The sequence below is a fragment of the Erpetoichthys calabaricus genome, chromosome 9 (assembly GCF_900747795.2).
Source record: "Erpetoichthys calabaricus chromosome 9, fErpCal1.3, whole genome shotgun sequence".
In the NCBI taxonomy this organism is placed as follows: domain Eukaryota; kingdom Metazoa; phylum Chordata; class Cladistia; order Polypteriformes; family Polypteridae; genus Erpetoichthys; species Erpetoichthys calabaricus.
In genome coordinates, this window is record NC_041402.2 from 195,684,734 (window position 1) to 195,711,868 (window position 27,135).

Sequence of the window (27,135 nt, forward strand, 5' to 3'; positions counted from 1 at the left end):
ATGACAATTAAAAACGAGCCGAGCAGACACCCTGGCAAGCAACACTGAATAGTCAAAGGCTGCAGCTACTTTAGTGTCAGCCCCACTAATTAGTAAATAATGGATTATACTTAAACAATTAGAACACCTGGAAAAGTAGAATGAAAATCTTTAAAAGAAACAAAAATAAATTTTCCCATATAAGTGCTTAGTACATTTTTATATATATATATATATATATATATATATATATATATATATATGAGGGTGGCGCAGTGGGTAGCGCTGCTGCCTCGCAGTTGGGAGACCTGGGGACCTGCGTTCACTTCCCGGGTCCTCCCTGCGTGGAGTTTGCATGTTCTCCCCGTGTCTGCGTGGGTTTCCTCCCACAGTCCAAAGCCATGCAGGTTAGGTAGATTGGCGATTCTAAGTTGGCCCTAGTGTGTGCTTGGTGTGTGGGTGTGTTTGTGTGTGTCCTGCGGTGGGTTGGCACCCTGCCTGGGATTGGTTCCTGCCTTGTGCCCTGTGTTGGCTGGGATTGGCTCCGGCAGACCCCTGTGTTTGGATTCAGCGGGTTCGATAATGGATGGATATATATATACACACATATATATATATACAGTGGTGTGAAAAACTATTTGCCCCCTTCCTGATTTCTTATTCTTTTGCATGTTTGTCACACAAAATGTTTCTGATCATCAAACACATTTAACCATTAGTCAAATATAACACAAGTAAACACAAAATGCAGTTTTTAAATGATGGTGTTTATTATTTAGGGAGAAAAAAATCCAAACCTACATGGCCCTGTGTGAAAAAGTAATTGCCCCCTTGTTAAAAATAACCTAACTGTGGTCTATCACACCTGAGTTCAATTTCCATAGCCACCCCCAGGCCTGATTACTGCCACACCTGTTTCAATCAAGAAATCACTTAAATAGGAGCTGCCTGACACAGAGAAGTAGACCAAAAGCACCTCAAAAGCTAGACATCATGCCAAGATCCAAAGAAATTCAGGAACAAATGAGAACAGAAGTAATTGAGATCTATCAGTCTGGTAAAGGTTATAAAGCCATTTCTAAAGCTCTTGGACTCCAGCGAACCACAGTGAGAGCCATTATCCACAAATGGCAAAAATATGGAACAGTGGTGAACCTTCCCAGGAGTGGCCGGCCGACCAAAATTACCCCAAGAGCGCAGAGACGACTCATCCGAGAGGTCACAAAAGACCCCAGGACAACGTCTAAAGAACTGCAGGCCTCACTTGCCTCAATTAAGGTCAGTGTTCACGACTCCACCATAAGAAAGAGACTGGGCAAAAACGGCCTGCATGGCAGATTTCCAAGACGCAACCCACTGTTAAGCAAAAAGAACATTAGGGCTCGTCTCAATTTTGCTAAGAAACACCTCAATGATTGCCAAGACTTTTGGGAAAATACCTTGTGGACTGATGAGTCAAAAGTTGAACTTTTTGGAAGGCAAATGTCCCGTTACATCTGGCGTAAAAGGAACACAGCATTTTAGAAAAAGAACATCATACCAACAGTAAAATATGGTGGTGGTAGTGTGATGGTCTGGGGTTGTTTTGCTGCTTCAGGACCTGGAAGGCTTGCTGTGATAGATGGAACCATGAATTCTACTGTCTACCAACAAATCCTGAAGGAGAATGTTCAGCCATCTGTTCGTCAACTCAAGCTGAAGCGATCTTGGGTGCTGCAACAGGACAATGACCCAAAACACACCAGCAAATCCACCTCTGAATGGCTGAAGAAAAACAAAATGAAGACTTTGGAGTGGCCTAGTCAAAGTCCTGACCTGAATCCAATTGAGATGCTATGGCATGACCTTAAAAAGGCGGTTCATGCTAGAAAACCCTCAAATAAAGCTGAATTACAACAATTTTGCAAAGATGAGTGGGCCAAAATTCCTCCAGAGCGCTGTAAAAGACTCATTGCAAGTTATCGCAAACGCTTGATTGCAGTTATTGCTGCTAAGGGTGGCCCAACCAGTTATTAGGTTCAGGGGGCAATTACTTTTTCACACAGGGCCATGTAGGTTTGGATTTTTTTTTCTCCCTAAATAATAAAAACCACCATTTACAAACTGCATTTTGTGTTTACTTGTGTTATATTTGACTAATGGTTAAATGTGTTTGATGATCAGAAACATTTTGTGTGACAAACATGCTAAAGAATAAGAAATCAGGAAGGGGGCAAATAGTTTTTCACACCACTGTATATATATATATATATATATATATATATATATATATATATATATATATATATATATATACTGCGGTGGGTTGGCACCCTGCCCAGGATTGTTTCCTGCCTTGTGCCCTGTGTTGGCTGGGATTGGCTCCAGCAGACCCCGTGACCCTGTGTTCGGATTCAGCGGGTTGGAAAATGGATGGATGGATATATATATATATATATATATATATATATATACAGTATTGTGCAAAAGTTTTAGGCAGGTGTGAAAAAATGCTGTAAACAAAGAATGCTTTCAGAAATATAAATAATGATTGTTTATTGTTATCAATTTACAAAATGCAAAGTGAGCGAACAAAAGACAAATCTAAATCAAATCAATATTTGGTGTTACTGCCTTTTGCCTTCAAACCAGCATCAATTCTTAGAGGTCCACTTGCACAAAGTCAGGGATTTTGTAGGATTCTAGTCAGGTGTCTGATCAGCCAAGTCTACCAAACAGGTGCTAATGATCATCAATGTCACACGTAGGTTGAAACACAGTCATTAACTGAAACAGAAACAGCTTCAAACTGGGTGAGGGACAGCCAAACTCTGCTACCAAGGTGAGGTTGTGAAGACAGTTTCATGTCATGGCAAGATTGAGCACAGCAACAAGACCCAAGGTAGTTCTACTGCATCAGCAAGGTCTCTCCCAGACAAAGATTTCAAAGCAGACTGGGGTTTCAAGATGTGCTGTTCAAGCTCTTTTGAAGAAGCACAAAGAAACGGGCAACGTTGAGGATCGTAGACGCAGTGGTCGGCCAAGGAAACTTAGTGCAGCAGATGAAAGACACATCGAGCTTATTACCCTTCGAAAAGCGAAGACGCCCAGCAGTGCCATCAGCTCAGAAGTGTCAGAAACCAGTGGGACCCAGGTACACCCATCTACTGTCCGGAGAACTCTTCATGGAAGAGTTGCAGCCAAAAAGCCATACCTCCGATGTGGAAACAAGGCCAAGCGACTCAAGTATGCACGAAAACATAGGAACTGGGGTGCAGAAAAATGGCAGCAGGTGCTCTGGACTGATGAGTCAAAATTTGAAATATTTGGCTGTAGCAGAAGGCAGTTTGTTCATCAAAGGGCTGGAGAGCGGTACAATAATGAGTGTCTGCAGGCAACAGTGAAGCATGGTGGAGGTTCCTTGAACGTTTGGGGCTGCATTTCTGCAAATGGACTTGGAGATTTGGTCAGGATTAATGGTGTTCTCAATGCTGAGAAATACAGGCAGATACTTATCCATCATGCAATACCATCAGGCAGGCATAGGATTGGCCCCAAATTTATTCTGCAGCAGGACAACGACCCCAAACATACAGCCAAAGTCATTAAGAACTATCTTCAGTGTAAAGAAGAACAAGAAGTCCTGGAAGTGATGGTATGGCCCCCACAGAGCCCTGATCTCAACATCATGGAGTGTGTCTGGGATTACATGAAGAGACAGAAGGACGTGAGGAAGCCTACATCCACAGAAGATCTGGAGTTAGTTCTCCAAGATGTTTAGCACAACCTACCAGCCGAGTTCCTTCAAAAACTGTTTGCAAGTGTACCTAGAAGAATTCATGCTGTTTAGAAGGCAAAGGGTGGTCACACCAAATACTGATTTGATTTAGATTTCTCTTTTATTCATTCACTGCATTTTGTGATATATATTTTACCAAACTTAGTTTTCTAATTTCTATATTCTTCTCAAAACACAGAATCTGGGGAATAACCGTTCACTTAATTAGCACAGGAGTCCAATTAAAAACAGAAGCTGCTTGGAATGAAAACCTTTAGCCATAGGGGGTCCCCAGGACTGGGTTTGGAATTCCCTTAATTCTAGTCAACTAAAAACAAAAGCGTGAACTCATTTTTCAGCATCTTGCAAAGTTATAAGAGATCTAACTTTTGCTATATTTCTTAAATGATCTAATTAATTTCCATCCATTTTCCAACCTGCTGAATCCGAACACAGGGTCACGGGGGTCTGCTGGAGCCAATCCCAGCCAACACAGGACACAAGGCAGGAACCAATCCCAGGCAGGGTGCCAACCCACCGCAGGACACACACAAACACACCCACACACCAAGCACACACAAGGGACAATTTAGAATCGCCAATCCACCTAACCTGCATGTCTTTGGACTGTGGGAGGAAACCCACGCAGACACGGGGAGCGAACCCAGGTCTCCAGATCTCCCAACTGCAAGGCAGCAGCGCTACCCACTGCGCCACCCAACAATAAACAATAGACTTTTAAATAAATGGCAAATCAGTAAAAAAAATCTTTATACATTAAACTGATAAGAAAAAAAGATAGAAAAGAAAATGAGAAAATACTCACAGTGACCCTCAACGAACGAAGTGGACCCGCAACCAACAACCACGCCCACCCCAGACCAGAGTAATCTACTGACAGAGATAGATAGATAGATAGATAGATAGATAGATAGATAGATAGATAGATAGATAGATAGATAGATAGATAGATAGATAGAAAGGCACTATATAATAGATAGATAGATAGATAGATAGATAGATAGATAGATAGATAGATAGATAGATAGATAGATAGATAGATAGATAGATAGATAGATAGAAAGGCACTATATAATAGATAGATAGATAGATAGATAGATAGATAGATAGATAGATAGATAGATAGATAGATAGATAGAAAGGCACTATATAATAGATAGATAGATAGATAGATAGATAGATAGATAGATAGATAGATAGATAGATAGATAGATAGGAAGGCACTATATAATAGATAGATAGATAGATAGATAGATAGATAGATAGATAGATAGATAGATAGATAGATAGATAGATAGATAGATAGATAGATAGAAAGGCACTATATAATAGATAGATAGATAGATAGATAGATAGATAGATAGATAGATAGATAGATAGATAGATAGATAGATAGAAAGGCACTATATAATAGATAGATAGATAGATAGATAGATAGATAGATAGATAGATAGATAGATAGATAGATAGATAGATAGATAGAAAGGCACTATATGATAGATAGATAGATAGATAGATAGATAGATAGATAGATAGATAGATAGATAGATAGATAGATAGATAGATAGATAGATAGAAAGGCACTATATAATAGATAGATAGATAGATAGATAGATAGATAGATAGATAGATAGATAGATAGATAGATAGATAGATAGATAGGAAGGCACTATATAATAGATAGATAGATAGATAGATAGATAGATAGATAGATAGATAGATAGATAGATAGATAGATAGATAGAAAGGCACTATATAATAGATAGATAGATAGATAGATAGATAGATAGATAGATAGATAGATAGATAGATAGATAGATAGAAAGGCACTATATAATAGATAGATAGATAGATAGATAGATAGATAGATAGATAGATAGATAGATAGATAGATAGATAGATAGATAGAAAGGCACTATATGATAGATAGATAGATAGATAGATAGATAGATAGATAGATAGATAGATAGATAGATAGATAGATAGATAGATAGATTGTGAGCTGCGAAGCTGATCGCACCCCCAGAAGTTACAGATGCCCCTGGGAAAACCCCTAAGAAACATGGACAGACTACCTTCACATTCCTCCTTTCCCTTCTAGCCGGCTCTGTCGTGTAATGTGCCTCTCGCGCGGTGCTCCACCTTTTTAAAGGCGGGTCACTTGGTGAGAGATTGTCGCCTGTCTCCTGCTCAATCGATGGAAGTTGGCGCAGCGGAGGTTTGTTGCTCGAATATTCTGGATCTGTCGAAAAAGAAAGATGGCTTATTTTTCTCGGTGAAGTTCGGGGGCCGCGAGGTGACAGCGTTATTGAACTCAGGCAGTGACCTTTGTGTGACAACAGTTACCATAGTAATACTGAGACTGTAAAAATACGTTGTGTACATGGAGATGTTAAAGACTATGAGACATTGCTTCTTCCTTTAACTTATAAGGGTCGTCACTTTAAAGTGTGGTCTGCTGTTTCTGACTCATCCCCTTGGCCTTTTTCCTAGACTAATGGCTGAACATCGCTCAGCAGTAAACGATTCGCCTCTTGAACTTAGTCCGGGCGAAGAAGATGGGGAACTGATGGCAGTTGGGAAAAATCTAGAACCCAATTTAGATATTGAACCCAATCTATCCAGTAACTCTGAGTAACCACAATTTCTCAGATTGGCAAGGCCCTTCCACATCCTCTCAGATTGTGAATGTCTCCGAACCCAAACCGAGTACTAGTCAGCGGCCAGATTTTGTGTGCTTTCAGCGTGCTGATGGCTCTTTAGAATATGCATTTAAACGGGTTCATACTGCTAGTGACTCCTATTACCAAGAGCGCGATACCGGGGGCTTGAAAACGCCACACTTTCTAGAAAAAGACGGTTGTCTTTTCAGAGTGATTACAGACCATTTGATGGATAGATAGATTGACACATATATATATATATACATATGTACATATATATATATGTAATTGTGTTGTCATTGTTATGAGTGTTGCTGTCATATATATATATATATATATATATATATATATATATATATATACATATAGCAAAATACCCGTGCATCGCAGCGGAGAAGTAGTGTGTTAAAGAGGTTATGTAACTATATATATACATAAACATATATACATATATATACATATCTACATATATATACATATCTACATATACATATATATACATATACACATCCACATATACATATATATATACATATACAAATTTACATATCTACATATATATATATAAATATAGACATACATATATACATACATACATTCACATATATATATATATATACTGTATATATACATATCTACTTATTGGCTCCTGTATTTCGGATATAGCGGGTTGGATAATGGATGGATGGACATCTGTATGCATAGCCCTATTTGCCCGTTTTCATTTTTTTTCTTTCTTCAGTAATATTTCAGTAAACTCGGAGCTTGTCAGTTCAAATCCTGGTACTGACACCACTGTGTGACCCTGAGGAAGTCACTTCACCTGCCTGTGCTGCAAAAAACAAAAGTAATGTAACAAATTGTACCTCAGATGTTGTAAGTTGCTGGAATAAAGGCATACGTCAAATAGATAAATATGTATTATACACATAGGAACTATTCATTTATTTTCAGTTAAGTCACCTGCAGCAAACCTTTATAAATGAGGGTTTCTCCTTTTTAGAGTGCAAACTGTTTCTTCTTCATTGAGGTTTTCTCTTGGAGAGCTTTTTTCATTTCATTGAAAATGAAAGCAGCAGCTGCCAAAATATGTAGCTTTCTTATTAATTTTTCAACATTGTGTAAAATAAATTTATAAAGTAACATAAAAGGTTTAAATACTGGTTATCCTTTTACACTAAAATATTACTAAAGAGATACAAAAAAAGTAAAATGGATATGTTCTTTTTCTTTAAGGAGATTAAATATTACTGAAGAAAGAAAAAAAAAACTAAACAGCCAAATGGGGCTATGCATACGAACTTAAAAGGTTTAAATAAAACAGAAATATATATTTTATTTTTACTTGCTTAACTTGTGGAGGGTGTATCCTGTAGCAAAGCCCTAACTTTTTTCGTGAAAGCCCGTTTCAGTCAATAATTGTTAAAAACAGGTGTAAAGATATTGACAATAAGCTACGCAAACCCAGCAAGACATGGAATCGTTTAAATCAAGTATCATTACATCTTCATTTCTTAAAGAGAAGTAAGGCAGTACTTACAAGCTTACATATTTATATATAGACATACATATATATATATATATATCTATATCCGAAGCCGTGCAAGCACACTCTTGAGAATGCAACGTATAGTTGTACAGAAGAAAAGCAATCTTGCCTCAAATGAATGGCAACCTTTTGTAGGTCTATGAACTTAATTTAAACTTTAGGTTTACACGGTGCTTTCTTTCCGAAGTACCTGCACTCATGAATATGTCTGTATGTGTCAGTTGCTCAAATCCCCGCACTTCGCACCGGCGAAGTACTGCTTTTAAATTTTTATTAAGAAGAAAATAAAACCTTTTTAAATTGACGGAAAATATACTAATAACAGTTTGTTAAGGATCTGTTTTTTTGTGAAGCTGCCTTCACTCGAGTGATCACTTCGAGCTGACTTGCTGGCTAACCATAAGCGTTACCTGGTAGGTAACCACCCATACAATCAGATTGTGAATCAGACTACGAATGCCGTGAATGTAATTACCCCGATCTACATGTTGTCAAATAAACGAACCACACGCCGTGGCGCAATTTTAGGGGCTTCGCCTGTAGCGCTGACGTCCGAGGTTCGATTCCTGTAAGGGAGTGAAGTGAGTGGCTGGTTACCTACCAGGTAACGCTTATGGTTGGCCAGCAAGTCAGGTAACATCAGCCACGGTGCCTTCAGTTGTGAGAAGCAGATCATAGAATGGTTGAAAATAGTTTACTGTCAAATAATGCAAAGAGTGCGCGACACATCTTTCCCCCTTATTCTTGGCTCATCAGGCGTACACACTCACTGCACTCGCTTACGGTAATCGAACTTCGGACGTCAGCGCTAGAGGGGCTTAGCAGCAGTGAAGTATTGCTTTTAAATTTTAATTAAGAACAAAAGAAAACCTCAGAGGTTCGATTCCCGTAAGGGAGTGAAGTGAGTGGCTGGTTACCTACCAGGTAACGCTTATGGTTGGACAGCAAGTGACATAACATCAGCCACGGTGCCTTCAGTTGTGAGAAGCAAATCATAGAATGATTGAAAATAGTTTTGCATTTACCTTTTTAGTAAAAGGCGAGCTTTTAAGCCTGAGAAATCACCCCGTAAATGCACACGTTTAATTGCACATGTGTTAATATGTATGCTTACACAGTATTAAAAGACACTCAAAAATTAACGTCATTTACCTTCGTTCCCGCGTTTGACTCGTGCTGTAAATCTCTTCCTTGTTTTTAGTTCACGTGATTACGTAGGAGGCGTGATGAAGCGATACGTGACTCCGCCTCCTCCATTAGAGTATGTGACTCCGCCTCCTCCATTAGAGTATATGGACAAAAAAATGTTCCAGTTATGACCATTACGCGTAGAATTTCGAAATGAAACCTGCCTAACTTTTGTAAGTAAGCTGTAAGGAATGAGCCTGCCAAATTTCAGCCTTCAACCTACACAGGAAGTTCGAGAATTAGTGATGAGTCAGTCAGTCAGTCAGTCAGTCAGTCAGTCAGTCAGTCAGTGAGGGCTTTGCCTTTTATTAATATGTATAGATTCGCTATTAAGAAATTGGGCACCACTGTTTACCATCCTCAGACTAATGGTTTGACTGAACAGTTTAACAAGACCTTAAAACAAATGACCAGAAGAGTTGCTCATAATGATCCCACAACTTGGGACACCGTCCTGCCTTTTGTTTTGTTCGTGGTGCGGGAATCGCCGCAAGCATCCACTGGTTTGAGAACGTTTGAGGTATAATTTAGCAAGTGCCCAAGATGTATCCTAGATGTTGTACGAGAAGAATGGATAGGACATGAAACAACATCTCTCGGGGAGAGTTTTGCAGAACGGGTAGTTTCCTTCCAAGATAGAATTTCTAGACTTTCTTCTATTGCTGTGGAGCATCAACAACGGGAACAGGAAACACAAAAACGTCTTTACGATAGACACAGTCAGCTTCGTGAATTCAAACCCGGTGATCGTGTTTTAGTACTGGTACCGTCTGACCCGCACAAATTCCTAGCTAAATGGCAGGGAGCGTATGGGACCAGTAAACTACAAGGTTAGAATACCAGGCCGGCGAAAACCATTCCAAATTTGACACATTAATCTCTTAAAGAAATGGCACGAGGTTCACAAGAGGTTCACACTTCCTTGGCTGCTGTTTCTCAAACTGATGTTGTCATTGGCAACGATTTGACTGATTCACAAAAGTCAGAATTATTAAACTTAATAAAACAGAACACTGATGTTTTTTTCAGACTTGCCAGGCGTCACTAATTTAGCAGAATATAAAATCACCACTGAACCCGGTGTTCGGGTGCAGATGTGGCCATTTTGAATCCTGGAAGCACGAAGAAATATTGTGCGCGAAGAAGTCAAGAAGATGCTGGAGCTAGGTGTAATTCCTGAAAGTAAAAGTGACTGGTGTAGTCCACTCGTGTTAGTGCCCAAGCCAGACGGTTCAGTTCGCTTCTGTATCGATTTTAGGCGCTTGAATAAGGTGTCTAAATTTGATGCTTATGCCTCGGGTAGACAAACTCTTAGAAAAATTGGGTCAGGTGACCTATATCTCCACGCTAGACCTCACAAAGGGTTATTGGTAGGTGCCTCTAGAGGCTAACAGTGGTGAGAAAACAGCATTTGCGACTCCTGATGGACTTTATGAATTTACAAGACTCCCGTTTGGTCTTCATGGGGCCCCTTTAACTTTTCAGTGAATGATGGATCAGATACTGAGACCACATTCTGAATATTCTGGGGTGTATCTTGATGATGTGCTGATTTTCAGCAATGATTGGCATTCGCATTTAAAACGTCTCCAGGCTGTACTTGATAGCCAGAAACGAGCTGGATTGACTGCTAACCCTAAGAAATGTAAACTAGGTATGTCTGAGACTCATCATCTAGGTTACTCCATGGCCAGGGGTTTACTTCGTCCACAATTAAGGAAAATACAGGAGGTGCTCGCTTATCCACATCCTAAAACGCAAAAACAGGTGTGCGCTTTTCTTGGACTAGCTGGTGTGAAAACATAAAAAGATGTAATTGAACAAAATGTATGTGTGTATAGAAAATAGGACAGAGTGATGAAACTTGTTTGTGTTTTGCGTACGTGACAAAAAGCATGTATACTTTCTAGAAGTTTCTTTTGATGATGTGTGTGACAAGAAAATATACCTTTAGGGTAATGACTTTACAAAACTGGAAAAGTACAATGAGTCAGGATGCTATTTTTTGCTTACATGGTCAACGATCAGGAGATTAGAAAGGTATAAAAGAACAAGGACATCTGCGCTCGAGGCAGATGAAGCGCGGTGTCCTAGGACTGTGTTTCTCTGACATTTTACCCTTGCCTGGTATGTATTAATAAAAGGTTTTGACTAATTTTAATTTTCTTCTCTGTCTTCAGTCACAAAAAGTGTCCACAGTTTTTGGCGCCCGGACGTGGGGCAAGAGACGGCCGGTCGACTCCTCCAGCGAGACCATTTCAGTGATCCGTCTTAACAGCGGACTGCCGTTAACTTGAGATGTCCGGCAGTAGAGCATGCAGCTCCGGCAAAAGTTAGGACTGCCCTGTCCTGAAACAGTTCTTGCGTGAGGAGCCCCTGGTCTCCTCTTTGCTACATCCACAGTGACTGAACGGATTTCCAGACAGAGCTTGCACACTTCCAGGCTGGGGTAAGCACCGGGGGATTTCCGAATATTTTTTATTTTCTAAATAATGGGAGGGCGAGTTTCCTGTTGACCGTCTAGTCATACTCATATCTCAACGGGTTGCTTAAGGTGATGGAGACTTGAACCGAATCGGACACGAAGTCACCTGAGCTGGAATCCGGGGATGTGAGCGGACAGGCTAACGGGACGAGTAACGGGGTGGTATGGAAATATAAACCGAAAAGAGCACAGATTGCAGGATTGCTGTTAGGAAGGAATAAATAAATCTACATACGGAAGAAGCAACAAAACCGTGTTCTCCTGGGAACTGGATCAGTTGATAGTTAGGTGTCTCCCCTTGGAACTAAGAAGGGAACAGTTTAGGTTTAGTGAGTGGCACACTTAATGCCTTGCTGATTCATACGTACAAGGGATTAGGCGAATCAGTATATAGTTGGAAAATTAAATACAGAACCCGGGAGGGCAAGGGAACAAAATGGGAACTTATAACAGTAAGCCTGTTAATCGCCGCACAGGGGGATCAAAATCATTAGTGCTGGAGGGATTATTTTCGGAGGATCAACAGACGCCCCGTAAAAATGGGTCTCCTAGAAAATTTATAGAAAAGAAGACCATTTAATAACTAAAGTAGTGTTTCAAAGGATAGCCCACTGTGATCCTCTGGTGATCCACCCGAAATCCTCCTTCCGCCCGCACCGTGCCCAATATCCTTTGTCTCCCGAAGCAGAGGCTGGCATCTCCGCCGTACATCCCGATCTCGTCAAACGCGGTACCGCCGATGGACATGGACCGTCATGCCTCAGGGATACAGAGAAGCCCTTTGTGTTTCTGGTTAAGCTCTTGCCCAAAAATTTGGACGGCGTCTGGCCGGAAGTAGTAAATTTAAACGGCGTTTGGCCGGAAAACAGTATGTAGATGGAAATCGCGACGGAAGAAAATTGTACAATAGACACCCAGAAATTGTTGCTGTTTCTGTGGGAAAATGGCCATAAAATTTCTAAGGTTAAGCTGCAGCTAAACAAAACAACAGGTTATGTCTGTTTTAGGTATTCTGGGCTACTGCAGACAGTGGGTTCTAAATTTTACTGAAAGAGCACAGCCGTTGCAACAATTGGCTGAGAAGGCTCTCTGTGACCGTGACCTCAAAGCTACTCTTTTATCTGCGCCCGCGCTAGGTTTGCCTGATCATTCTCGTCCATTCACTTTGTTCGTGGACGAAAAGCAGGGATTTATGAATGCAGTACTGACGCAACAACATGGGGATAAACAAAGACCGGTGACTTATTTTTTCTAAAAAAACTGGATCCAGTGGCCGCAGCATTTCCTCCGTGTCTTCGTGCTGTGGCTGCAACAACAGAAGCTGTATTAGCAAGCACGGATGTAGTTCTCATGAAATTTCTTCTGTCCTTTTCTTTTTTCTTGTGAGTTAATATTCTCTGTGACTGTAGCCTTTTTTTTCTGGGAATGCGGTTTTGCTGTGGTATCGTACCGTGTGGTTTCTCGATAGTTGGATTTGTCCTTGTTGTCGTAATTGGATCGCCACGGAAGTTTTTCTTCCTTGATTGTCGCTGACTCAGTTCGCCAACGAAGTCTCCTTGATCTGGAAACCGGCGCCGTTAGCTGAGCAGGATTGTGTTAACACCAGCTAACATCATGAGAGGCTGTTTTATGTTTGTTTGTCCTGAAGAGTGGAACTTGCTTTTCTTCAGAGTCCATTTGTCTCTGTTTCCTTTGCTGCATTGTTTCCAAATATAGTGTAAATATAGAATAATACTGGGGTGAAGTGTGTTGAAAATGCTTTGGGTGATTTTGTGTTATAGAGTGTATTAAAAGGGATCCCTATGAGTATCAGAATGTACTCTGTACTTTGTCAAATGCTACAATTGAAAAATGGAGCGCCCTCAACCAGTTACGCAGTGGTCCAAGGGGACCGCCTGCTGGAGGCAAATCAAATTTCATCAAGCTAAGTGCACAAAACAGCTGAACTCGTGGCACTCACTCAAGCATGTCAGCTGTCCGAAGGGAAGATCGTAACAATTTATACAGATTCCAGGTATGCTTTTGGAGTCTGCCATGATCATGGAACACTATGGAAACTAAGGGAATTTAAGACCAGTCCTGGAGAGCTCTAACTAAAAACTGAAAAAGATAATTATCGATTTGTGTGATTGGTTTAGCGCAAATGAATGTCTCCACTTTTGTTTAAGGCTTGTAAATATACAAAAGTATTTTTCCTTTTAAACCCTGATCAAGTTTGAAGGAGAAATACTCTTTTAATAATATTACATGAGAAGGGAGACAAGTTTTTTGGCGATAAGCGGAATGTGTCTAATTGTGATATGAATGTGTGTCTAATTGTGATATGAATGGAAGTTGTGTATTTTAGGTACTATAAAGGAAGAGCATGGTGACGCAGTGGTCAGCACACTTGATACGAATAAAGGTTCAAGCACGTATGTTTTCCTTGTTAATAATAAGCATGAAGGAAAAGACGCGTTTAAGTATGTTGCATAGATAACCTTTAAGCACAACTTAAGACCAGTACTGGCAAACCCATCCAACATCAGAAATTGATCGAATCCCTTTTAGAAGTTATAACCAAACCATCGGAGCTAGCGATTGTTAAATGTCAAGCTCACACAGGAAAACAGGATCCTGCTAGCAAAGGGAATGATTTAGCTGACCACTTTGCTAAAGAGGCTGCATATAATAACACACCAATTTCTTTATTCCAACAGAGAAATGACCAGGACCCTGATAATCAAATTATTTCTTTACAGAATGCAGCCACGGATATCGAAAGGAGAAAATGGTCCAAAGAAGGGTCCCTCTCTGATGGAGTCTGGACTCATAAACACACTAACAAACCTTTTCTCCCAAAAGCCTCTTTCCCAGGAATGGCAAAAATCGCCCATGGCCTCGATCACGCAGGTAGAGATGCCATGGTTCAAGATGTTGAAAAACATTGGGAAGCTGTAGGTTTCTCTACATATGCAGAGCAATTTTGCAGATGCTGTGCAATATGTCAAAAGTTTAATGTGGGAAAGGGTACCCAGGTAAGTCCCGCCGTTACCCCTAATCCAATGGGTCCGTTTGAACACCTCCAAATGGATTTCATTGAACTAACCTCGTCTAAAGGGTTCCGATATTGTCTTGTGATTGTCGATGTGTTCTCCCGATGGGTAGAGGCTTTCCCTTCTAAACACAACGATGCCAAAACAGTAGCTAAAGCACTAATTAAAGAGATTATTCCAAGATGGGGTATCCCTCAAAAGTTACAAACAGATAATGGCACTCATTTTGTGAACTCCATTATAAATGAATTAACCACCTGGCTATTGTGAATACCATCCCCTAAGCGGAGGCATCGTAGAACGATGCAATGGCACTATAAAAGCTAAACTCGCAAAAATTTGTGAACAAACTAATTTATCATGGCCGGATGCACTACCCTTAGCTTTAATGGGACTAAGGGGACGGACACACCGACAACTGGGACTATCGCCGTTTGAGATTCTGACCGGACGTCCCATGCCCGTTGGCATGGTTGTAATGTGAATTTGCATACTGTGGACAATGATTTTCTCTCTAGTCTTGCAGGTTTGCGAACCTCATTGAAGGAAATCCACCAGCAGGTTAATCAAACCTGGAGGACCAGTCCCCTTTCCAAGGATTTACCAATTCCTTTGGGCACCTGGATCCTGGTTCGAGATACTCGGAGGAAACACTGGCATCAGCCTAGGTGGAGAGGATCATTCCAAATTCTTCTATCCACACCACACGCCGTGAAAGTTGAAGGATTGCCTGCCTGGATTCACGCCTCACATTACAAGAGATGGCACCCTTGATTGCTGTGCTACTATGTTTTTCTTTTCCCTTGTCTACTGCCCTGGTCACCTTGACTTTCCCGTTAGGAATCACCACATCAGTGCAGTTTGATTTCTGCTCTATTATCAACTGTGGGACTGGTCGACAAGCCCAGTGGACCGGATCTGACAAATACGTGTGTATGAGGGGAAGTGACTGCGACAACTGGCAATGGGTTTTTGCTAACACTGGAACTGAGGACTGGGGTTATCAACCTTTTGAGGCCCAAAAATACGGTTTGAAAAATCGGTTTTCTATCATAAAAGGACATGCCTCTCATTGTATGTGCTGACAACCATTGTAACTCAGGTATTTATGTATTAGGGGTATATGTATCTGGAACAGACCCTTTAGGGAGATTTCTAATTAAGATTGACAATCCTGTTACTAACACCCCTCATTCTCTGGCACACACACCCATCTCCCCAACTTTTGGTTCAGATTTTTCTCCTGTTAAGATTATGAATATTTCCACCCTTTCATCCACTTTTTCAGTAGAAACTGGTTATGGGAATCAGAATAGATGGTTGCAGTGGGTTCTCTATTCAGCTAAGCAAGTTAATCGTTCTCATTGTTATGCGTGCGCTGCAGCCCGTCCTCATTTAGCTACAGTCCCTTTCCCATTATCTAACATTTCTGACCCCGTGGGGTTGCCCTGCCTTCTGTATTTATTCACTACTTCCAAGAAACCCCTCTCTAGTTCAAAGTGTTTTAATCTATCTATTCTTTTTCCCCCCCCACCCGTCACATGGATACCCCTATGTTTTAAACTCACGAAGGAAATTATACATGTTTCAAATCTTATGGAACGACATGGGTAGGAGAATTACCATTTTCTTTCTGTTCTCAAACTTTTCAGGTTAACTTTTCTCTGAACACCGTTCTGTCTTCCTTTCTTCTCTCCCAAACCACTCCTAGATCAGATATTTGGTGGATGTGTCGTAGGTCCAAATTATTTGCCACCTTTCCCCCTAATTGGTCTGGTACCTGTGCTCCAATCCAATTAGTTATGCCTTTTAGACTTCTATCCTTACCTCCCTCTCCTTACATGGCCCTGGAGTATACATAGATGCTATTGAAGTCCCTAGGGGTGTCCCAGACAGATTTAAAGCTAGGGATCAAGTCGCAGCCGGTTTTGAATCTATCATACCCCAAATTACTATTAATAAGAATGTAGACTGGATTAATTACCTTTATTATAACCAACAACGTTTCCTTAACTTCACCAAAGACGCTATTGAAGGCATACATGAACAGCTTGATCATACTTCTCTGATGACTTGGCAAAATCGTCTAGCCTTGGACATGTTACTTGCCGAAAAGGGAGGTGTCTGTGCTATGTTTGGTGATGCTTGTTGTACATATATTCCAAATAATACCGCGCCAGATGGATCAATAACTCGTGCATTGGCAGGCCTCACTGCTCTCTCTAAAGAACTTTCCACTAATTCTGGCATTACAAATCCTTGGGATCAGTGGTTTGCATCCTCCTTCGGATCCTGGGGACAATGGATAAGATCTGTTTTCATTTCTTTGGTTGTGACATTTTGTCTCCTCCTCCTGGTTGGTTGTTGTATTATTCCTTTGGTTCGCTATATAATATCTAAGTACTTTACCGCCTCTATGGAAATGGCATATATGCTACATGATGAGCGCATGTCTCGTGTAGCTTCTTCCATTTTCTCTCCCCCTTCCCCTTCATCAACCATTTCAAGATAGAATTTATAGGCCCACATCATTTTTGTTCAAAAAGGGAGGAGTGTGAAAACATAAAAAGATGTAATTGAACAAAATGTATGTGTGTATAGAAAATAGGACAGAGTGATGAAACTTGTTTGTGTTTTGCGTACGTGACAAAAAGCATGTATACTTTCTAGAAGTTTCTTTTGATGATGTGTGTGACAAGAAAATATACCTTTAGGGTAATGACTTTACAAAACTGGAAAAGTACAATGAGTCAGGATGCTATTTTTTGCTTACATGGTCAACGATCAGGAGATTAGAAAGGTATAAAAGAACAAGGACATCTGCGCTCGAGGCAGATGAAGCGCGGTGTCCTAGGACTGTGTTTCTCTGACATTTTACCCTTGCCTGGTATGTATTAATAAAAGGTTTTGACTAATTTTAATTTTCTTCTCTGTCTTCAGTCACAAAAAGTGTCCACAGTGGTTACTACAGAAGATTCATCCCTGACTTCACAAATACACTGTAAAAAAAAATTCTGTAAAAAAACGGTAATCTACTGGCAGCTGTGGTTGCCAGCATTGCACTGATAAAATACGGTGGGTTACTGTTATTAAAATTAGCAGCAAGATGCTGGTTTTTTTAGCTACAGCATACAACTGTTATTTAGCAGTATATAGCTGTTAATTTACATTTTAATCAGAACCCAATTCTAAATTGCAAATGCTATTATACCCTGCATTTTATATTTGTGTAAAACAAAATAAATAAGGCCAACTTATTGTTTTAGTCCTTCTTTATTTCCATTTAACATTATATTAATTGTTAAGCTGTTTGTTGTGCCAAAAAAATGTGAAAAATGCAAGCCATCATATTGTCGAGTGCATAAACTATGGTGCAACAAATAAGCAGCCATAACATGGAGAAATACAAAGATGGCTTAAGAAAACAAACACAATTTCGAAATGCCTCAACTTGACATTAAATAATAATCAAGCTTCAGGGACAAAAAAAAAACACAATATCCATCCATCCATTTTCTAACCCGCTGAATCCGAACACAGGGTCACGGGGGTCTGCTGGAGCCAATCCCAGCCAACACAGGGCACAAGGCAGGAAACAATCCTGGGCAGGGTGCCAACCCACCGCAGGACACACACAAACACACCCACACACCCAGCACACACTAGGGCCAATTTAGAATCGCCAATCCACCTAACCTGCATGTCTTTGGACTGTGGGAGGAAACCCACGCAGACACGGGGAGAACATGCAAACTCCACGCAGGGAGGACCCAGGAAGTGAACCTGGGTCTCCTAACTGCGAGGCAGCAGCGCTACCCACTGCACCACCGTGCCACCCCAAAACACAATATAAATATGTAAAATAAATCAACAAAAGGTTTTATCAAACACCTGTCCTTTCTGGATATTAAACGTAGAATACAAAAAAAATATATAACAGTTTTTACAAACCACTGTAAAACAAAAAACATTTTAAATAAAGTGCCACTCAAAGTCCATCAATCTTTTTAAAGGATCTGACATTTTCAGATTGACTGTCATGGTCTTCTTTTGAACAGTTTTCCCAGTCTTTTTAGATGTCACTTTTCCTTTTGCAGCCTTGGTCCCTTTTTACGGATTTATTCCAACAAATCGTCTGAAAAATAATAAGGGAAGACTTTCTGAGATCAATGTCTGAAAACTTTAATAATAAAACAAGATTTAAAAGATTTACACAGTAGTGTAACAGCTTGTTATTTAATACATTAGCTAATGTTATGAAGTGTTACCAAACTTACAGCTTAAAGCTTAAAGTAAACTATAACTTTACTTTTTAAAAATACTATTATTACCATATTATTGAAAGACAAAAATAAATTTACCTTTGAAGGAACTCCAGTGTGGATGCTGCTTCCTCTTGATATTGCAGGTTGAAGATGTAATACAGTGAAAACAAAGCAGCAAGTCCAGTGAGAAAGGTTGGTTACACCTCCTCGTAGATTACACTATGTAACAAATTTTGATTTTTATTTTGTTCCTGGGTACAAAGTGTGTTTTCCTAACCTGTTATGCCTAAAAAAAATAGACAATAGCTGTTATTCCACAAAAACTTTGCTTTTGTGATCAGGACAATGATATTTTGAAATTTGTCTGTTTTCGAGAAAATTCTCGATTCGCATTCAATACTGAGTAGTCTTCTAGAATATTCTTGAACTGTTAGAATTCTCCAGAAGTTTCTAGAATTTTCCAGAATTATCTAGAACTTTCAAGAAACTTTTAGAACTTTCTAGAATATTCTTGGACTGTCCAATAGCAGTCATACAAGTATAGAAGCACAGGTGACTCGAACCAACAATTCGGTTTATGTTATTTTTTTGATTTGATTTAGATGGCATCAAGAGGTTGCTTGCACCCAGCAGATGCATTTTGCTACGTCTGTGGACAATTTATAAAGACAAGAGCGAGAAAGTATTCCGTGAAAGCATGTCGTAAGATGTGTGAGGCCTACAAGGCATACTTCAGCATGCCTGTCGGAGATCAAGACAAGCCCTGGGCACCTCATTTCACATGCGAATATTGCAAGAAAACTCTTGAAGGTTGGTACAGGGGAGAAAAGAGAGCCATGAAGTTTGCTATCCCGCGAATTTGGCAGCAACTGACTGACCACTCAAGCAACTGCTACTTCTGCATGGTGGATCATACCAAACGTCACACTGGCAAGAATGCGCCTCCAATCGTTTATCCAGACATTCCTTCTTCCATTGCCCCAGTATAGTATAGCAGCGCTCCTGAACCATCCATCTGCCCGTCTTCACCCTTAGTGTCCACCAGTAGGACTGTTTTTCATTCCCTTACAACATGCAGATCTCTGGACTTAACTCTCGTCATCTCTCATTACATCTGGTGTGATATTCCATGGACTTTGCTGTGTGGAGTTTGTGTTTATATGTTTATTGTAATATCGCCGTAGGGGTACAGGGGTGGGATTATTTATATTATTTAATTTCATTATATTCTTTAATTGTTGTTGTTCCCCAGTGTGATTTATTTTGTCTCAGTTTGTGAGTGTGTGCGGGTCGAGCCAAGGCTGGGGGCGTCCCTGGGATCCTCTAATAAAAATAAATAAATCACCGTCATCTTGATGGTGTGAATCTTAGCAGCACCGGACCACTACAGACCAATCCCAGCTTTTCCAACTGGGAACCCTGAGCTCAGACTTGGAGGTGCTGATCCTCATCCCAGCCACAAATCACTCAAGTGCATCTGGAAGGTCACAGTCGGGTGGGACAAAGAGGACATCGTCATCTACGTAAACTGCCTCTCCACATCCTCGGCTGAGCCACGAAAACCTCAAGACCCCAGCAGCAGGACCACCGCCACATCACACTGGTCAGAATGCCCACATCAGACAGCTCAAATCTCTCAGGCCCATCATGACCCCCATCACACTGTGTGGCTGGTGGTCTTTAAGTCACGGCTCCCATCCTGCAGCACACCTTCACTGTTATTCCATTCACTTCTTACAGTGTTGTGTGGTGCTGCCCATCACTACTGCGGTCAGCCAGCCAGCCAAGATCTGAAGCCCACCTCAGGGTGACCACCCATTGGTTACAGCCATCAGATTGTGGCCACTGCTGAGTTTACTTAGGTCATATGAGGTGGCCTGTTAGTCACAGAGCAGGCGAAGGAGAGCAAGTGACATGTCTTAGTACTGTAGCTTGTCCATCCTAAATGAGAAAATAATTTAGAGAACAAGACAGCAGGATGAATGCTAGATGTGTTTTTATTTACAAACAGACAAAGTGTAATGAAGATCAGACATCTTCACCGTCTCTCGTGGCTTCACTCCTTTTTATTTTTCAGCATTGGCCATTCGTCTCTCATGCAGACAAATGGATAATGATTACTACAGCCGAAGTCATTCCAGTGGCCTTGAACTGAAAAGAAACACAAGAGGAGAGGTGAGGACAACACTGGAGGAGCAGCAACTCACAAACACGGTTTGAGATTTGAGGGACTGGAGAACGTCGCACTCCCACCCGCTGAGTGCTGGAAAGTTGGACCAGGAGTCGGCGTGCAGGTGACGCGGTGGAGGACATCGAAAGGAAATTCTCAGGGCCCAGCTGCCTGGTGTTACGCCGTCACCAACGTCAGCAGGGGTTTTAAACCAAGAGATGCACAAATTCAGAGGAGGGTCTGGGTGTGATGGCAAGGGGCCTCTTCAGCAGTGTGGGTGTCTGTGTGACCAAAAAGACCACTGGGGACCCCTCAGAGCCCCATGAACCAAAGTAGGCTCTCTGGTGACCAAGCCGCTTGATCTCCACTCGCCAAACACAAAACACCACGAAACACACTGCATTAGTAAAAGTCTGATCAGCTGTCTGTCAAGGAGCTAAGTGGGGTCTGTGGGGTCTCAATCTGTGCTGGCGAAAATGATTGAAGTGTTGCCAAGTGTTGTGGGTACTTAATGACGTCACTCGCAGGGTGGGTCATCTCGCCCAGTTTTTCAGTGAGCTACGTGTGACCCATGAAGGGTTTTGTTGAATGACGGCTCGCTTGGTGCCAACTGAACTGGGGTCGGTCCGTCATTTTCTAACCCATTTAGTGCTGCAGAGCCCATCCCAGCTATCACTGGGCACAAGGCAGGTGCCAGTCCATCACAGGGTATTGGACTGGGCTCTGTTTTATCAATGGCTGAGTTTGATTCCTTTTTTGACATTTTCATTGAGTGATTCCTTTCCCATCATTCCCTGGGGTGATTAAAAGATGAACAGCTTGTGAATGTTTGCATCTGCTCTAGCGTTGCCACCTGATTCTTCACCCAGAAGAGCCTCGGGCACAATGGCAAGAAAAGGCCCTTTGGCAATACTTCCCTTTGCATTAAGTAAATAAATTTATATTGAAATGCGGCCATCGACAGTACAATAGAACAGCAAACACACGCAGTCTGCTTCCGCTAACAACGTACAGACGCACACCTGACATCCTCAGAATATGGCGGAGCAGACGCAGCTGGAGGTTACTGCCGCCAAGTGGGCTCTGAGCAGACCCTCAGTCCAGGGCTTCATTCAGCTCCTCCAGTGCCCACCCTGAATGCTGGGTTCATGTCCATTAGACTCGTGTGCTGTTAGCGTGTTGAGCCGATTTGACTTTGCTGACATTTGTGACTTACGTGAAGATCGGATCACATGGAGGACCTTGGAGTAGAACTGAGTGGAGTCGTGTAGGGTGGTCCAGAAAAGCAGTGCTGTGTTTCAGTGAGGGTCCCCTCTGGTGTGACCTTGTGTTATGAGATTAGACCCTGATTCTCATGTCATGTTATGACACCTTTGCTCTCCGGTTTTGACCTTTGGCCTGTTTTGCCCGTTTGTCCCTCTCCTGAGGTGCCCCCCACGTCTTTGGTGCTGTCACTTATAGTACAATAGCAGTGAGGACCATCACTTGTAACATCCTATAATCTCAGTAACCTCCACCCTCATAACCCTTTGTTTCCACAGTCAAAGCCGATTTTGGACCCATTGGCACACCATGGCATGAGTTCCACGTGTTTTAGGTTGATCTGCAGGTTCTCTTATGAAAAGCTTTCTGAAAATCCAAACACATTGTAGCGGGGCCACATAGTGTTTTAAATGTCAGTTCTGAGTGCGTCTCGTTTCATTGTCCCGTTTACTGTTTGTGCATCAGTTTATGCCGTCCCCGTAAAAAGGGGACGGATGATGGAAGGAGACCACAGCCACAAACCTGGAAAACACCTGTTTACAATCAATCACAGCCGTCACAGGATTATTTAAGCCAGCAGGAGGAGAAGGAAGAGAGAGGAGAGAAGGAGATTTTTCATTCACGACCACGAACCAACGGTACCAGTTATTGTCCACATCGCGCTTGCCAATCCAGTTTGTTTTCCATCTGTCGGATTTACTTCAAGGACCTCACCATGAGATACCCCGGGGTAGGACTTAATCATCCACCACACACACGAGGATTCACGGTGAGGCTGTTCCATTTTTTCAGGGAGATTCAAACAACTCAATATCACTAATTCAGTCATCCGCTTTCAGGACAGTTTCTTTATTACCGGACTCACGTTCACATTCATTTTCAGTTTATCATTCATTGTTGTTTTCGTGTTGTGTGTTTATTTGTTACAGGGACAAGGGAGGGTTTTTGTTGTGTATATTTATATATGTTTGGTGGTGTCTTGTTATTGCTGGGGTGGAGGGATATTTGTATTTATATGTTTCTATTTTTTGCATGTCTTGTTTTACTTAATACATATAATCTGTTTAATTTTACATTGTTTTTATGCTCATATTTTTCACCGTCGAGTGTGGGGGGAAAAGTTTAATTGGTAAGAAGTACGGCTTGATAGTTAGATTATCTCTCAGTTAATTATCCAGGCCACTGGTCTTGTAGGTGTAGCTGCCGGCTGGGTAAAAGGGGTCGGCCGTTACAACATGACCTCCTGTGCACCTCTCTGGCTGAATACTTTTTGCTTTTTTCCCATAGAATTCCAGTTGAATGTCTTTGGGATGTGAGGAATAAACACACACAGGCTGTGGCCAGGCTGCAGTCTGCCATGCCAGTGTGCCCCCATAAAATGTAATTCAGCCATCCAAACGTTATCAGGCCTGCTTGACGCCCACCCATGCACACGGTGACCAGAGACCACCCTGACAGCATCAGGTGCAAAGTGCCAACCACCCCTGAGTGTGGAGCCAGTCCATCAGAGGGCCACCAAATGCCACAATACTGCCCACTGAACAACAGAACTTATAAAGGCCGCATGAGGTGAGCGCGTGGTCTTGTTTATTCTTTTTTATTTTTTATTGGTTGAGTATTTGATATTTAAACAAAGGCTGATGATTTCGCTCTTATGAATCCCTCACACTCTCTTTATTCTCATTGAATTATTTGTGACACTCATCACGTCCTAACAAGCCCCCTGGTGGCCGCCCTCCTGCTGTGCCCGTCACAAGTCAATGCAGTGACAGTTAGATTTCTCTGATTTGCTCAGTTCTCCAGAGTGTGTTACACGGGGGTCTTTAGGACGGTCCCACATGTTGCTGCCACACACACACACACACACACACACACCGCTCTTATTGTACACTGTGCTCAAGTGAAGCATGAAAAGACTTGAGTGCCCCCCAGAGTGCTTCACAGCACCCCAGTCCAGTGCCAGGCTACCCCTGGTGTGGCGTCCAGTCTCAACGTTGAAATGACAGCGGCCACCATTGCAGTGGTCATCATCATCAGCCCTAAAACAGAACACACGGCTTACCTGCATAGTTGATGTGTATGCAGTTCTCAGTGCCTCCGAAGTTGTTGGGCTCACCCCAATGCCATTTTGTAAAATCCCACGGGGACCCATCAGTCCAGAGCCACGATGAGGTCTGCAAAACACCAGAACTGCGGTAAGCAACGGGACCCTCACTGCAGCAGGATTGCACTCCACTGCCATCTTAGAGATTACAGCCCCCCAGACCACAAAGATGAATGGACAGGAGGGCAACTTACCTGCACAGAGTTGGAGCCTCCGAGCCACGAGATGGGGCCAGAGGAGTCACTTCTCTTAATCAGACTGGTGATGAAGTGGTTGGCACCACTGCTGTGGACAGACGCCAGGTTTCCTCCAAGGCTGATGCAGTAAAGCTACAGGAGGGGGTGACAGAGAGGGTCCACGTTAGGCCAGCATGGCACACACATCAGGAGGACACAACAAAAACTGGTGGCTGTCATGGCACCTGACAGTCATTTTATTTTTGGAGATTTCGTAAGACCCCTGAGGCAGCGGCTCTCCTGCATGATACTTGGAGTGCATTTTGTTTAAGGCTTTCAGACAGCAAACTCTTAAAAGGCCACTGCTGGTCTTAAACTGACCACTGGACCGTCCAGCTGTGTCACTGCCTGTCCTTTGTCACTTTAAAGTGAGGTGCCACCCAACTTCAGACATGAGGTCTGCACAATTATGAAGTTTAATGTCCGTTGGAAATCAATAATGGTGGTCCTGTGGACGTCCACATCAGAGAAGCTGCTGGGACAGGCCGGGCACATGGTGGGCACACATCTCACGTGCCAATGGGAGGTGGGTGTCTGGGTGGTGATCAGTCTGTCAGCTTTATACAGTTATGGGTCTGCTAGCTGCGTTAGTCGGCTTTGCCACATCCAAGTCTGTGGGCTTCTGTTGTTGTGCAGTCGGATGTGCAGACGTATCTGTAGACCTGTGTGTGTCACTAGCGTGTGTCACTAGCGTGTGTCACTATTGTGTGTCACTAGCGTGTGTCACTATTGTGTGTCACTATTGTGTGTCACTAGTCGAGTGCTTCTCACTTTGATATTTGCTGTTATTTTTTTAGCGGCTGTTAATATCATTAGCCGGCTGGAGCTCCTCACTCTTGAATATGCCACATACAGTCACCCGTCAGTAAAGCATCGATGCTGCAGGTCAATTCCTGCCTGTCCTGACCTTGGCCTCTGTTGGCGGTCCTGGCAAGACACCATTTTACAGTAAAGTGTGTTCTTTAGAATTCAAAAAGGCAATTAGAAGAAATAAAGGAAATTTCAGGGATCCTGTAGAAATGAAGGCTTCAATCGGATTGAAATGTAAGGCTTTGAATTGTAATCTTGTAGCGGTACAAAGGTTTGAAGGGTTGGCGTCAATGGCGATACACCCTGAGTCGTGGTGCCCGTTAGCTCCTTCTGACACACAGCAGTGACGTTTACAGGCTGCACACACGCATGCCTGTCTCTATCACACTTTGAAGGCCTGTTGCGTCAGATTAAGCCTTTTGTTGATCATTCTGGAAATCACGTCAGCAGCCTCTCCTTGAAATCAGCCATCTTGGATACACGGCACCATCTGGCATCACCATGTAGTTAAATTGCTGTGGGGGGCTTGCATTACTGTGTGATGTCATTTTCACCATGTGGCCCAACATGAACATGTCGAGTATAAACCTGACTGAAAAAGAAACTGGCAGAACAAGGAGTACTGTGGGCACCCCGTGATGCAACAGTCAGCGTGGGCTCAGACGAGGAGCTTGTGTTTTACCAAGGAAGCAAGAAAAGGAGACGACCAGAGAGGAGCAGATGATGTGATTTATCTCAGAAAGCATCTGATAAGGTGCCACATGAGAGGGTGGGCATCAAACTTAAAGAAGTGGCAGTTCAGGGTGTGCTGTGAAGATGGAGGCAGAATTGGCTGAGACACCGGAAGCAGAGGGTGATGGGCTGAGGATCCACTTCAGGATTGGCAGATGTTAAGAGTGGTGACCAGCATTGGGCAGTGCTGGGGTGGCTGCTATTTTTAATATCTATAAATGATTTAGATAGGAATATGAAGGACAAGCTGGTGATGTTGGCAGTTGATACCAAGACAGGTGGACTGGCAGATCATCGAGAATCCACTGAATCATCACAGAGGGACCTGCACAGCAGACAGGCTCGGGCAGATTAGTGGAGGATGAAATTAATGTCTGCGGTGGGCTGGCGCCCTGCCTGGGGTTTGTTTCCTGCCTTGTGCCCTGTGTTAGCTGGGATTGGCTCCAGCAGACCCCCGTGACCCTGTAGTTAGGATATAGCGGGTTGAATAATGGAAGGATGGAAATGTAGGGAGTAAAAATGTCTGTGTTGGGTTTGCACCCTGCCCGGGATTGGTTCCTGCCTTGTGTCCTGTGTTGGCTGGGATTGGCTCCAGCAGACCCCCATGACCCGGTGTTTGGATTCAGGGGGTTGGAAAATGGATGGATGGAGTAAAAATGTGAGGCTTGAATACACAATGGGTGGTCTGAAAATCAAGAGTCCACCTTATGAGAAGGATTTAGGAGTCATAGTGGACTCTAAGCTATCAACTTCACGACAGTGTTCAGAAGCCATTAAGAAGGCTAACAGAATGTCAGGTTATATAGCGCCTTGATGTGTGGAGTACAAGTCCCAGGAGGTTCTGCTGAGGCTGGTGAGGCCTCATCTGGAGCCGTGGG

General features: G+C 42.4%; 1 protein-coding gene across 2 annotated transcripts in view; it reads right to left on the reverse strand.

Moving 5' to 3' along the window:
- LOC114657054 (lactose-binding lectin l-2-like) overlaps positions 1 to 27,135 on the reverse strand; it is a 561,576-nt gene that overhangs the window by 83,246 nt on the left and 451,195 nt on the right. For both annotated transcript variants that reach the window (XM_051931857.1, XM_051931859.1), the window contains one exon: positions 24,674 to 24,808. In XM_051931857.1, the coding sequence (XP_051787817.1) occupies positions 24,674 to 24,808 (135 nt within the window). The remainder of the gene's footprint in view (positions 1 to 24,673; positions 24,809 to 27,135) is intronic.